General features: G+C 31.3%; 1 protein-coding gene across 1 annotated transcript; it reads right to left on the bottom strand.

The window, feature by feature from the left end:
* Nucleotides 1-886: 886 nt before the first annotated feature.
* On the bottom strand, nucleotides 887-3,214 carry LOC141538123 (uncharacterized). The gene is made up of 3 exons (XM_074259456.1): nucleotides 2,850-3,214; nucleotides 2,272-2,776; nucleotides 887-2,134 (listed from the first exon to the last, which is right to left on the bottom strand). Exons 1-3 carry the CDS (start codon nucleotides 2,958-2,960, stop codon nucleotides 2,031-2,033), a joined length of 720 nt encoding a protein of 239 aa, XP_074115557.1. The 5' UTR covers nucleotides 2,961-3,214; the 3' UTR covers nucleotides 887-2,030.
* Nucleotides 3,215-13,253: the final 10,039 nt, after the last annotated feature.

Below are 13,253 nucleotides of genomic sequence, written 5' to 3'. Positions count from 1 at the left end.
CAAAACGTTTCAAATAAAATGTTGGTCAATTATCTACATTGATTTTTTTCTTATTTGATGCCTGCCTCTCCGACCAGCAGCACTCGCTTCGCTTGAGTCGCAAATGTTAAAGGCAGGAATCAATTTTTTTTCGATCCAGTACATTATAATGTTTACGTACTTTCGACCGGCTATAAAGAAAAATAGTATACACCACACGGGCAGAAGTTTGAGAGCTCTGAACTGCGCACCATGATGGCCTCGGCTACGCCTCGGGCATCATGACGCGTAGTGCAGAAATCTCAAACTTTCTGCCCTAGTAGTGTAATATACTATTTTTATTATTAAATATAAAATATTAAATATTTAAATCGTTTTGTCTGATAAGAGGGCGCTGTAAGAAAAATGTTGTTTAGCAATTCTAGCCAACTAACAGATCGCTCCAGTATCCCTTCAGTAGTGCTCTTGTGACTTGTAGGAATACACATTGCTACAGTAAGAATCTACGATTAGGTATCTAATTAGGTATCTATCTAATAGAAGGCTTCAGTAACAATTTTTTTTTTCCGTGTACTATATAAAAATATATTATTAAAAAATGATTGTCATTCGAATTATTGTGAAAAAATATCCTTATTGCCGAATAGGTTTCATTACCCGTGGGTGAATTATAAATTAAACTATACTTACTAAAATAAAGAAAAGAACTCCTTTGATTTGGACATTGTTGAAACCTTTTGCCAATTGATCACATTCTTGTAAATATGATGATAACACTGCTTCTTACATTTAAGTATATCGATGCCCATAATTTAAAATGTAATCTATGTCTAGAAAATTTTACAGCGGATGGCAAAAAAAGTTTATTTTAACATTGGTTAAATTGGATTAGATAAACGGAAATATTTATTTTAAAATAGTTACTAAGCAAACAAATATCTAAATTTAAAATATGAGCTGTAGAAAATCCATTTTTCAAAAAGAGGAAAGTTGTTAAATTTTACTGGTTAAAAATATTATGTTAGAATAAGTATGCATAAATGTTTTTTCTTCCCCTTAGTAGCTTCTTCGATTGTCTCCATCTTCTTCATCTTTTTCCGTAGATTAATCTCTTTGTCGTAATTATTAATTAATCCTATTTCCACTGGTTTTGAAGCTTTGTCAATTTTGTCTTTCAGAGCCCAGTTCTTCTTAGTCCAATACACGTAGTATTTTTTGAAGACACTTTCTTTTGATGCATAAAGATTTTTCAACTTTAAAGCACGCTTAAGCTGCCTTTTACGACTTCCAATACAAGCAATCGTTGAATCTTGTTGTGCATCTATCTCACATTTGTCTAGCTCCGAAGAAGACGATATATACAAGTATTCCTGCTCCTCTTCACTCACCCACAATTTTTCATAATATATATCCTTTACCAATAACGGATCAATAAATACATAATATTTATTGTCGTATAAGTCCTTTAAAGTTTCGACATTACGTCGCGTTGGTTGCGATATAATCGCCGAGATCTGACCTTGGAATTCGAGCATCACTACAAAAATAAATAACAATCCAAAGAACTAAGTAATCTTCATTGAGAGACGTTGAATTGGAGACAATATTCCTATACTCAGTGACATGCTCACAATATTCATAATTCCTTGGCTCATGTGGAATTTATTATTCATTATAATCATTAGGAAGATAAGTAACAACACAAACATTGTGATAAAGATAAAATTGAGATTTATGTGAACTTCTTTGATTGCTGTCAAATAATCAGTCTTTTTGGTTAAAATTGAGACGTGAATTTCTCGATACTGCTTTACAAAATCCGTGTATTTATAATTGGTATCAGATCATTGTATCATTCGATTAGATACATCATACCGACGGCTGACAAGATTTTTATCAAAACCAGATGTTATCATTTCGATATTGAAATAGTTTTTGAAAAAATAAGTTGCCGTTGTTACATTCATATAATCAGATAATGAAAGTAATGAGAGATCTTTTTTCTTTTTCATAAGTTTCATTCGCCTATTAATTATTTCTCTTTGATGCTGTTAGGTTAAATTAGGTAGATTGACAAGTTCCAATATTTTTACTACATGGCTATCTAAGTACTGAGTCTTATCAAAATAAATTTTTACATTCTGTTTCCTTGAATCTGAAAATTAATTCGGAAATTCAATTAAGCTTATACACCTAAGAAAAGTCTTTCAATTTTGTTTTTTTGTTATGGCGTAATAAAGATATCAAAATAAATTCTTTTAGAAGTCATTAATTATAAATCTTAATATTTACCTTTCGGATAGTGTAGACTGAATAGTGGCAGTTTGATTTTATTATTGCTGTTTGCAAATCTAACTTGATTCCAAGGTAGTGGAGCTCGTTGCGTGTAAGGGCTCAAAGTGTAGATCATATTTGAATCCTTGTCACTATAATAACGCAAGTAGTATGATACTAAAATATCGAAATTTCCTAGAATTTCAAGAACATTACTAGCATTGCCCGTCTGAGATCTTTCAGAAGTATCAAGAATAAAAATTGGTGACTTTATACTCCAAATTGGTGAGTTCAAGAACTTCAAAATAAGTAAAAACAGCTTCTGTATAGATTCAAACGCTACAACGTACGTAGGATATCCGGAATAATACCTATATATTTGTTGACGTTTGAGATCACCGTTCACTACAATTATCGGATATTCATTGTTAGCATTTCCACTTACAATTTGGTTATCAACTAAATCATAAGTTATTATCACTGTATTCAAATTATTCGAGAATTCTTTCTTAATCAATTCCATCTGTAAAAACAATCGGCAATTTTTCAAATTATCACACATAATTAAAATTAATTTTATAAAATCATCGACTTACCGTATGGTTAATGAGCTGTGTTTTGATTTCTGAACTGTGTAAGTTGCTTCCATTTGTAAAGTGACCCGTAAATACGCAACACCAGCATAAAATAATTTTCATTAACCACATTTTTTAACTTTTGTTGGTAAATTTAAGAACCCAATACTGTATAATAGTAGAAGTGGTAGAAGACGTCAAAAATCTTTAACGTATTCGAAAATCGCTCCGAAAATTCGTCTGATGAGCTAGCGACTGAGTAGTTTGAAGTCAATTTGTTGATTGAATGTTTTGTAAAGTATGTGACTTTGTTTGGAGTTGTTGCTCATGACAACTGCAGCTCACAGTATAAGAAAACATCGTTAACATTTGTTACAAGCACTGTGGAAAAGACATGTCAACTAGACCAGCTCTGACTTTTTATAGTGAACAGAAGTAAAGACTTTTATGACACTGTAAAATTCCTTTCTAGGGAATACTAATGTGCTATTCAACAGAAAAAAGTCAAGGACATCCTGTATTGAGCTTTAGTTTCATTTATCTTTCATCAGTAAACATATAAAGCAACGTGTACTTGAAGCTTCAATTTCGCATACTTCTTATTCAAGAACACTAGAATGTACTCACAAATTTATTTTTATTGTAATGTAGCTAAAAGGATGTATTTTCAAAATACGTAAGTTGAAAAACTACCAAAAAATCTGGAAAACGGTTAACCCTGCAGGCAATACCTGGAATTTTCTGCTATTCACGAATTCAAAATGTTGAAGAAATAAGCTATTCCGATGTTTCGAGCTTTTTCAATTTTATCCAACAGTTTTTCTTATAAATACAGTGCTTATTCTATTTGCCTCAGCAGCTGAGGTTGCCGCATGGTAGGTGCTATCGATTTGTACGAGAGATAACGTAAACAAAAGAAAACCAAAAAAATTGTTTTTTCGAAGTTACTCTGAAATTCATAGTTTGATCAATTTAAACTGAAAGATTTGTTATGAAACTGAAAAAACTGTCTTAAATGCTACCAACCACGTGAAAATCGATTGATTCAGTCAAAAGTTATTGCGGTTTAAAAATTTAAAAAATAGTGTTCTATGAAACTTCTATCAGACTTTTGAGCTCGGAGAGCTGAAAATAACGAATAAATTTTATTTTTTAGCTTGAAGAGTTCGAAAAAATCATCAGTGCAATTTTAAGCGCCTAGGCATGGATTTTGCAGCGAAGTTGCAGGGATAACCTTCAGGGTTAACTATTTTTCTAATTTTTTTCTGTATTCAAATCACTTGCGGCTATTCGACAGAACCATTCGGCCTGGAAATAAAATGATTCGTGGTTGAGATCTTAATGTCTTTATGAACTGTCGTCGCTCCTCTTCTTGTCTCTTATATTTTGTATAATTATAGTAAATAATAAGTTCAATGCCAAAAATAATCAAACTCCACATCACAATTGCCGCGAACATAATGAAATAAAACAGCAAATTTTCAAAGTCGATGCGTTCATAGTTTTCGGCTTCTTTGATTTTTTCCATCTTCTTTATCTTTTTCCGTAGATTAATCTCTTCATCGTAATGATTAATTAATCCTATTTCCACTGGTATTGAATAAGCTTTGTCAATTTTGTCTTTCAGAGCCCAATTCTTCTTAGTCCAAAACACGTAGTATCTTTTGAAGATACTTTCTTTTGATACATAAAGATTTTTCAACTCTAAAGCACACTTAAGAAGCTCTTTACTTCTTTCAATACAAGCAATCGTTGAATCTTGTTGTGCTTTTATCATACATTTGTGTAGGTCCGAATAAGACGATGCATGCAAGTATTTCTGGTCCTCTTTGGTCACCCACAATTTTTCATTCATCATGTCATTCATCAATATTCCTTCATAAACGACATGGTACTTGTTGTCAAATAAGTCCTTCAAAGTTTCGATATTACGTCGCGCTGGTTGCGATAGAATCGCCGAGATCTGACCTTGGAATTCGGGCATCACTACAAAAATAAATAAGAACCCAAAGAAATAAGTGATCTTCATTGAGAGACGTTGAATTGGAGACAATATTCCTATACTCAGTGACATGCTCACAATATCCATAATTCCTTGGCTCATGTGGAATTTATTATTCATTATAATCATTAGGAAGATAAGTAACAACACAAACATTGTGATAAAGATAAAATTGAGATTTATGTTAACTTCTTTGATTGCTGTCAAATAATCAGTCTTTTTGGTTAAAATTGAGAAGTGAATTTCTCGATACTGCTTTACAAAATCCGTGTATTTATAATTGGTATCAGCTAATTGTGACAACTGATTATTTACATCATGACGACGGCTGACAAGATTTTTATCAAAACCAGATTTCATCATTTTGATATTGAAATAGTTTTGGTGAAAATAAGTTGTCGTTTTTACATTCATATAATCAGGTAATGAATATAATGAGAGGTCTTTCGTCTTTTTCAAATATTCTAATCGAACAGTAATTTTCTTTTGTCGATGCTGTTGGGTTAAATTACGTAGATCGATAAGTTCCACTATTTGTATTTCATGACGATCTAAATACTGAGTCTTATCAAAATAAATATTTTCATAGATTTTCTTTAAATCTGAAAATAAGAAAATTAATTAAGCTAATACACCTGAGACATGTCACCTAATTTTTTGTCTTCTTTCTCAAAGTAAGTAAAACAAGAATATGGATCATTTCCTTTCTATTTGACGTATCTAAGACTCTTCCAAAATTTTTTCAAAATGCTTTGAAGACTCATTCAAGACATTTTTTAAATTGCTTGAAGTCATTTTTGACCTCCCACTAAAAAAATGGAAAATTTTCAAAAATCGAGAAGTTATTGGTTTTACCCCGTTTTTCAAAAATGGAGTTTTCATCAGATCTCGATGTTTTGAGGTCATAGGAAGCTTCCCTGACTATTCCCGCGAGGGTGTCACTATGTCTGTGTATGTATGTATGTATGTATGTATGTATGTATGTATGTATGTATGTATGTATGTATGTATGTATGTATGTATGTATGTATGTATGTATGTATGTATGTATGTATGTATGTATGAATGTATGTATGCATGTATGTATGCATGTATGCGTGTGTGTGTAAGTATGTAAACCTCTTATAACTTTTGAACGGTTCAACTGATTTCATCGCGGTTGGTGCCATTCGAAAAGGCTTCGCCACACTTAGATTTCCTGAAAATTTGAACTGATTCAGAACCATAGATTTTGAGAAATTTGGAGAAATCTGAAAAAAAATAGGAAAAAAATTTTTTTCAGAAGTGGTTTTTTTGGAATAATTTTTAAACGGCTCAACCGATCGATTTCAAAAACTCATCAGCTCTCAACTTTGAAAAACCACGTCGATCGCCGCCAATCCGGTCAAAATCGGTTGATTCGTTTGAGAGACATCGTGAACGAAAGAAAACCGGAAAAAGTGTTTTTTCGGAGTTACTCCGAAATTTCTAGTTTGACCAATCAAAACTTAGAAATTCTTTATGCGGCTTGAGAAACTGCGTAGAATGCCGACAACCGCGTAAAAATCAGTTCATTAATTCAAAAGTTATTGCGGTTTAAAAATCCAAAAAATAGTGTTCTATGAAACTTCTATCAGACTTTTAAGCTCAAAGAGCGCAAAAGCACAGAGAAGGTATCTTTTTGAGCTCGAAGAGCTCAAAATAACACAGATTGTATTTTTGAGCTCTTCGAGCTAAAAAAAAACGGCCCTGTGTTAACGGAATTAGCGGGAAGTTGCAGAGATGGCCTTCAGGGTCAACCGTTTTCCTAATTTTTTAACTTCCCGCTACGAAAATCGAAGATTTCCAAAAATCGGGAAGTTATTGTTTTCACCCCATTTTGCCAAAATCGAGTTTTTATCAGATCTCGATGTTTTAAGGTCTCAGGAAGCTTCCCTGACTACTCTCGCAATGGTGACTGCATGAATGTATGTATATGCGCGTGTGCGTGTGTGTGTGGATATGTGTAAACCTCTCATAACTTTTGAACGGCTTGACCGATTCTATCGCAATTGACGCCAATCGAAAGGGCTTGACTAAACTTAGATTTTGAATATGATTGAGACTGATTCGGACCAGTAGATTTTCAGAAATTTGAAAAAAACTATGAAAAAAAATTTTTTCAAATGAGGTTTTTTATTAATAACTGTTAAACGGCTTGACCGATCGATTCCAAAAACTAATCAGCTCTTAACATCGAAAAACCACGCTGATCACCACCAAGCCGGTCAAAATCGGTTGATTCGTTCGTGAGTTATCGTTGACGAAAAAAATCGACAAAAAGTGTTTTTTTTTTTCGGATAACACCGAAATTTCCGGTCCAATAAATTTGTATTTGTAAGTTTATCATAGAATTTGGAATACTGCGTCGAATGCCGCTAACCGCGTGAAAATCGGTTCATTCATTCAAAAGTTATTGCGGTTTGAAAATTAAAAAAATAATGACTTATTAAACTTCTATCAAACTTTTGAGCTCGGAGAGCTCAAAACTACACGAAAATTTGATTTTTGAGCTCGAAAACATAATAAGTGCAATTTCGAGCGCTTAATTACGAAAGTAGCGGGAAGTTGTAGGGATGGCCTTCAGGGTCAACCGTTTTCCTAATTTTTTTTTATTAGAATACCAATGACCATCGATAAAAAAAAATTTCAGACTTGATGTCTTAAAAAAGTATCATAAACGTTTAAAAAAAGCATTAAACTCAGTGTTTTTAAACAATTTTGTTAAGTTTTATCGGTCTAGGGTTGAGATGTTTCAGAAACTAAATCTTAATATTATCTCCAAAATCTCTAAATTGCACTTTATTTAGAAAATTACGGTCATGATGAAATAGGTGTTGATTTAAAAGTTTAAATTAAAAATGTAAAAAAATAACACAAACTATTTCCAAGTTTTTCATCTAAAACATTTCAATATTTTATTTTCTGTCTTAAAAATGTCTAAAAAACGTCCGTTATTGTGTCACGTTTGAGATCTTAAGTAAAATACATTTTTGAGACGAATTTAAGACAAATTTTTTTCATACGGGTAGTTAAATAATTTTTTAACTTAGTTTCTTCAAATCAGTATCACAATTTGAAAGTTATGAAAGATTTACACACACACACACACACACACACACACACACGCGCGCGCGCGCGCATAGAAAACTTCATTTTCGAAAAACGGGGTGAAACCAATGACCAAAATTATTGATTTCTGTATTGGCATGTTAAAAACTAAAAAATTTACTTTATTAATTTTTAATAGCCCTTTCGAAAAAAACTCAAAAGTTAAAAAAATAACTTTCAACAAAGTTAGAATATCTTCATTATTGTAAAAGTTACGAATATTTTATTAACATTAATTTATTTCGTTATCACACCGATGCAAAATATATTGCTAAAATTTGCCATCCGACAATTTGCCGGTGCATAATAAATACATCATATCAAATCAAATAGAATCATCCGTTTCTCTCAAAAACCAATAACTTAATTAATAGCATAAAAAAATCAGAGAAATCAAAGAGGCTAATTGACAAAATATCATTGAATAGCCATAATGACTCATATATTCTGTTTTTATCGCAAATAATTATCAAACTGAAAGATTACCTTTAGAAAACTGTAGCCTGTGTAGTGTCAGATTAGTTTTAGTACTGCTGTATGTAATTTTGACTTGATTCCAAGGTAATGGAGCATATTGCGTATAAGGGTTCAGAGTGTAGATCATAGTAGAATCTTTGTCATTATCATAACACATGTAGTATGATACCAAAATATCAAAGCTCTCGAGAAGTTTCAGAGTTATCCCAGCGTCTATATGATGAGATTTTTTAGAAATGTCGATAATAAAAATTGGTGACTTTATGGTCCAAATTGTTGAGCGCATTAACTCAAAAATTAGCTGCATCAGATTTCTTATCGATTCAAATTTGATGATGTATGTAGGATAGCTGGGATGATACCCTTCGATTTGTTTCCGATTAAAATCACCATTTACTACAATCAGCGGAGTTCTATTGTCGACATTTTCAATTAAAACTTGGTCATCAATTAAATTTGAAGTTATGATCAGGAAATTTGAATTATTCGTAAAACCTTTTTTAATCAATTCCATCTGAAAAAAAAAAAACGAAAATTTTGAAAATGATCACCAATAATTAACATAAATTAAAAAAAAATATCAACTCACCGTATTATTGATCAGACGCTTTTTGATTTCTAAAGCGTGAATGTTGTTTACATTCGAAAAGTAACCATTAAATATGCAACAACAGCATAAAATAATTTTTATAAATTGCATCGCTCAACTGATAATGATCAATTCCTAATTTGATTTTAGATAATGCTAGAAGAATGAAAAAAAATTTTTAGTATCTATCATTATTTGTCTAAAATTGCAACGTAATTCTAGCTTACGAGGTAGCTACTGAATAGTTTGAAGTCAAGTTATCGACTGAGTTGAATGATTGCAAAGTATAACTTTGTATTTAATCAGTTGCCTATGACAACCGCCACTTATCGTTTATGCTTGTGTCATATCTTTTTAAGGGATACGTCAACTAGGTCAGCTAGTTTATTTTACAAAGAGCGGTAATTATTACTTTTATGAGTGCAGTAAAATGCACACAAGTAACACCGGACTCTCACGTACTTAAAAGTCTAAAAAGCTCAAGAATTATGTCAATATCGGATGTTAAGCATTTATCTGATTGTGAAAAGTCCTCTTGAAGATAATTTATCCAATTTTTCGAAATGGTAGTCGTGTAAGTAACGTATTTTTCATTTTTCACGTGCCAGTGGAATCTTAAACTCTGAAAACGTTTATTACTGGAAATTTACCCGAAGATTATTGCGAATATACAGTAGTCAAAATTATGTGATGTACATATGACAATATTACTGCCTCCCTCTATTTTACTGAGTTCAAATTTTCTTTTTAAATTTCTTTCAATTTTCGCGCACATAGATAACACATCATGTTGTTTTAACTTTTTATAATTACTGCGTATCTCTTGCGGCTGTGGATCGACTTGTACTTACTGTACTTCCTTTAAGCTATTCTTAACTCATTTCTATCGATTGTCGAACAATCGGAAAACCATAGAAAAAACCTATTCGAACAGAGTTCGGCTACCGGAGCGACCCCCGCCGGTTGGTGTTGGAAGTATTCAAACAATCGTCAGGGTTCGGACCCTCGCCTCACGATATAATGTTCGAACAAACTAACGTCTTAGTCCTCTTGGCCGTCATGCCGCTGACAATGACTTTATTAATCAATTAAAAATTGTATCATACTGCTTCGATATTATTTTTAAAGGCTGATATGAGTAAATGAATTTTAATTCTTTGTGTGATCGTAAAACACCTAACACAAGTTCGGCAGCCGAAATGGAAGTAGATTTCATAATAATCAGAAAAAAAAACTACTAGGGCTGTATATATAAAAAAAAATAAAATATATATTGTAAATTATAAATTTTACTATAGTCTTATATCAGCTTTATTCTTTTTAGAATCAAAAATGTTATTATTTTTGTTTCAACAATAGAGTGAACTAATTGATACTCGAATTTTACTCAATAAATTCACATTAATTCATTAATAAAAATATTTCTATCTAATATTGAATTACAACCATCAACCCAGACAAAACGACTGCAAGAGTGAAATTTCATTAAAATAATTTCAGAATAGATATTTTTTGGTCTAGAAATAAATGTAAACATGTAAATTGAAGCCTATTTTCTCAGCTTTAAGGTGAGCTTTCAGGAGAAGCAGTAAAAATATGAAATTTTCGAATTTTCAAAATTTTGAAATGCTTTAATTTCTAAAGTAATTGACCAATTCAGCTCAAATTTGAACTCGACTTACGTAATCGTCCATAGAATAAATGTATTGAGTTTCATTAGGATCCTTTGAGAATTGTAGCCGCTATTGTGCTGACAAGCTGCGTTATATCGTAGATATATAAATACATAAACTTTTTAACCATATGTATTTTTTGAATCAGCTTGTCGAGTGAGGTCGGAATATAACAAAATTTTTCATAAGTTGCGTCATGAGGACAAATACAATAGTTAGATTTTAATGAAATATACTAAAAATGTGATTTTATGATAACCTGACTATTCCCGACAAAATAATAATAGCAACTAATACTAAAGCATCATAAATAAATAGGAGAGGCTGTGCAACATTGTCTATAAACAACGTTTTAATCCTACATACGACCGCACCTGTTAGCGTATGAAGAAAAATATATAGTGAGTTGTAAAATTACAACTATATCACTATGACTCGTGATGTTTCTCTCCAGCAGTAATCATCGGTTAATTTAATTGTTTATCGTCTGGACAATCACTGAAGACGGAAAGTAAGTACGAGTCTGGATGTTGCTATTACTTTATTGCATTAAAAAATTTTTATGGTAATCCATAAGTAAATTAACTGTGAATTGTATTAAAGTAGGAATAAAATAATTAAATAACTTGAGTGAGTTAATAATTTAAAAGTTTAAGAGCTAGTGTGTAAGGAGTTAGTTGCGCCTTTAGGCGCGCATTAGTCAAACAATTAAGAGTTCGTAATGGTACGTCACATAAATAATCCCAACTCCAACAGTATCTATATGTATTATATATTATATGTACAAAACCTCACTTATATTACGTCCACTTGTGGTTACTACCACTTGCCCATGCTTTAGGTCATGCTATAAAATTACCCCGTCAAACGTTTACGATTTCGTATTTCGTATATATACAGGTTCAAGGTCTCCGTTCTAAGTATTATTGTTTTGAATTTTTTATAATTATTATTCTTATGGGCATATGTATGATTATATATTCGTATGCGTATGACTTTTTGACGTGGGCGACGCAATTTTCTTCCAGGCTTGACAGACTTTGCTATCTCATTAAAATTGCAGACTGACTTATCATTGCATAACTATTACGAAAATAAGAATTATTAAATTAACAAGTAAATTTACTTTAATTCTTTCTCTGTACCCGAGTTGAAAGATTAAACACTAGTAGTCTACCCCGGTTTCGCATGGGTATTTAAGGTAGTACCCTCGCCAAAGTCGTTTTCTTAGGATTTTTTTTAAATTTTGGCAGATTAATGTTCATATAATTCTGCATCGATTGGCGCAATTTAAAAATTTTTGACCATCTAGTTTCAGAGATATTTAATTTCAAAGTGTGAGTTTTGAACGCTTTTATAAATTACGGTATACGGGATATCCAAAAGTTTACCTACAAACATTTTTATATCTCAGAAACTTCTCTTAGGATCTTTTTAAAAAACGAGAGTAACGTTAACTAACAACTAAACAATTTTTTAAAAATAATTTCATTGATAATTACCACACACTTTTAGAGATATTTATTAATAAGTAATGAAAAATTTACCGGACTTTAGCCGAGGAAAGGATATGTTAATAAAGCTATGGCAACAACGCAAATTTTGAGCCGCGAAAAAAGTATGAGACGCGCATGCGCTGAAAAATTTGAAAAGTTTAATGTACGTTAGGTGTTATATTATAGTTATTATTTTTATTTATTTAAAAAAAAAATAACAATGATTATTTTATGAAAATAAGTATTTTTATATATTTATTAAAAATTTTTAAAAGTCAGCAATTTTAATATAATAATATATATTAATCTTTCATAAATTATAAAAATAATAGGGAAGATGAAATAATAAAAAATAGTAAAATTTAAAATTAGTTAATACATCAACACAAAAAATTTAATTACTGATTTTTCTGAAAAAACAAAACAGTACTGTCAATTATTTTTTTTCAAACAAAAATTTTTCAGACATTGTAATTATATTTCCGAATAAATGTATGGAAATAAATAAATAAATGCATGTATCAAAACAGAGAGTTTACAGCTGGTCCAAAACACTACAGTATAACCACTATAAAATATCTTAACGCTCATGGTGTTGCCAGACTTTTCAAACGATCAGTTTCTCGTTGGTGATTGGCTAAAATAAGTACGTAAACAGCAAAAAGTTGTAGGCTTGTCAATAATGGGCATGTTTGGCCGAAGTAAATATTTACTAAATGTAGTAAGTCACTCACTATACTTACAAAATTTTTGACCGGGACACAAAATAAGTGCTAACGCAGTAAGCATAGCTTAATATACGGCGCCATATTGCTTATTGTTGATGTAAACAAAATGGACAAGAACAGACCTTGATTCACTAAATTATCGATATTATCCACTGGGTCGTTTAATATTTCTTCCAATAAAATATTTCTCACGAAATTATCCATTTGCAAATATTTACTTGAATTAAATTATATTACTAAATTAAGGACTGTCAATTATATTCAGTATATGAGGTTATGTACAGGATATAACGCAAATCGGTGTTTTGTGTTATGTTAAGCCAGTAAGTCT

Source organism: Cotesia typhae, unplaced genomic scaffold (genome assembly GCF_013202065.1).
Source record: "Cotesia typhae breed Kobodo isofemale line unplaced genomic scaffold, CoteBio_Ctyphae contig_20, whole genome shotgun sequence".
Lineage (NCBI taxonomy): Eukaryota > Metazoa > Arthropoda > Insecta > Hymenoptera > Braconidae > Cotesia > Cotesia typhae.
Note: the sequence above shows the minus strand (reverse complement) of the source record. Positions and strands in the feature narration are given on the sequence as shown.

Coding starts and splice junctions, on each gene's coding strand:
- LOC141538123 (XM_074259456.1), bottom strand. CDS start 2,960: ATGTGGTTAATGAAAATTATTTTATGCTGGTGTTGCGTATTTACGGGT. Junction 2,777..2,849: donor CACAGCTCATTAACCATACG/GTAAGTCGATGA, acceptor TTGTTTTTACAG/ATGGAATTGATTAAGAAAGA. Junction 2,135..2,271: donor CAGTCTACACTATCCGAAAG/GTAAATATTAAG, acceptor ATTAATTTTCAG/ATTCAAGGAAACAGAATGTA.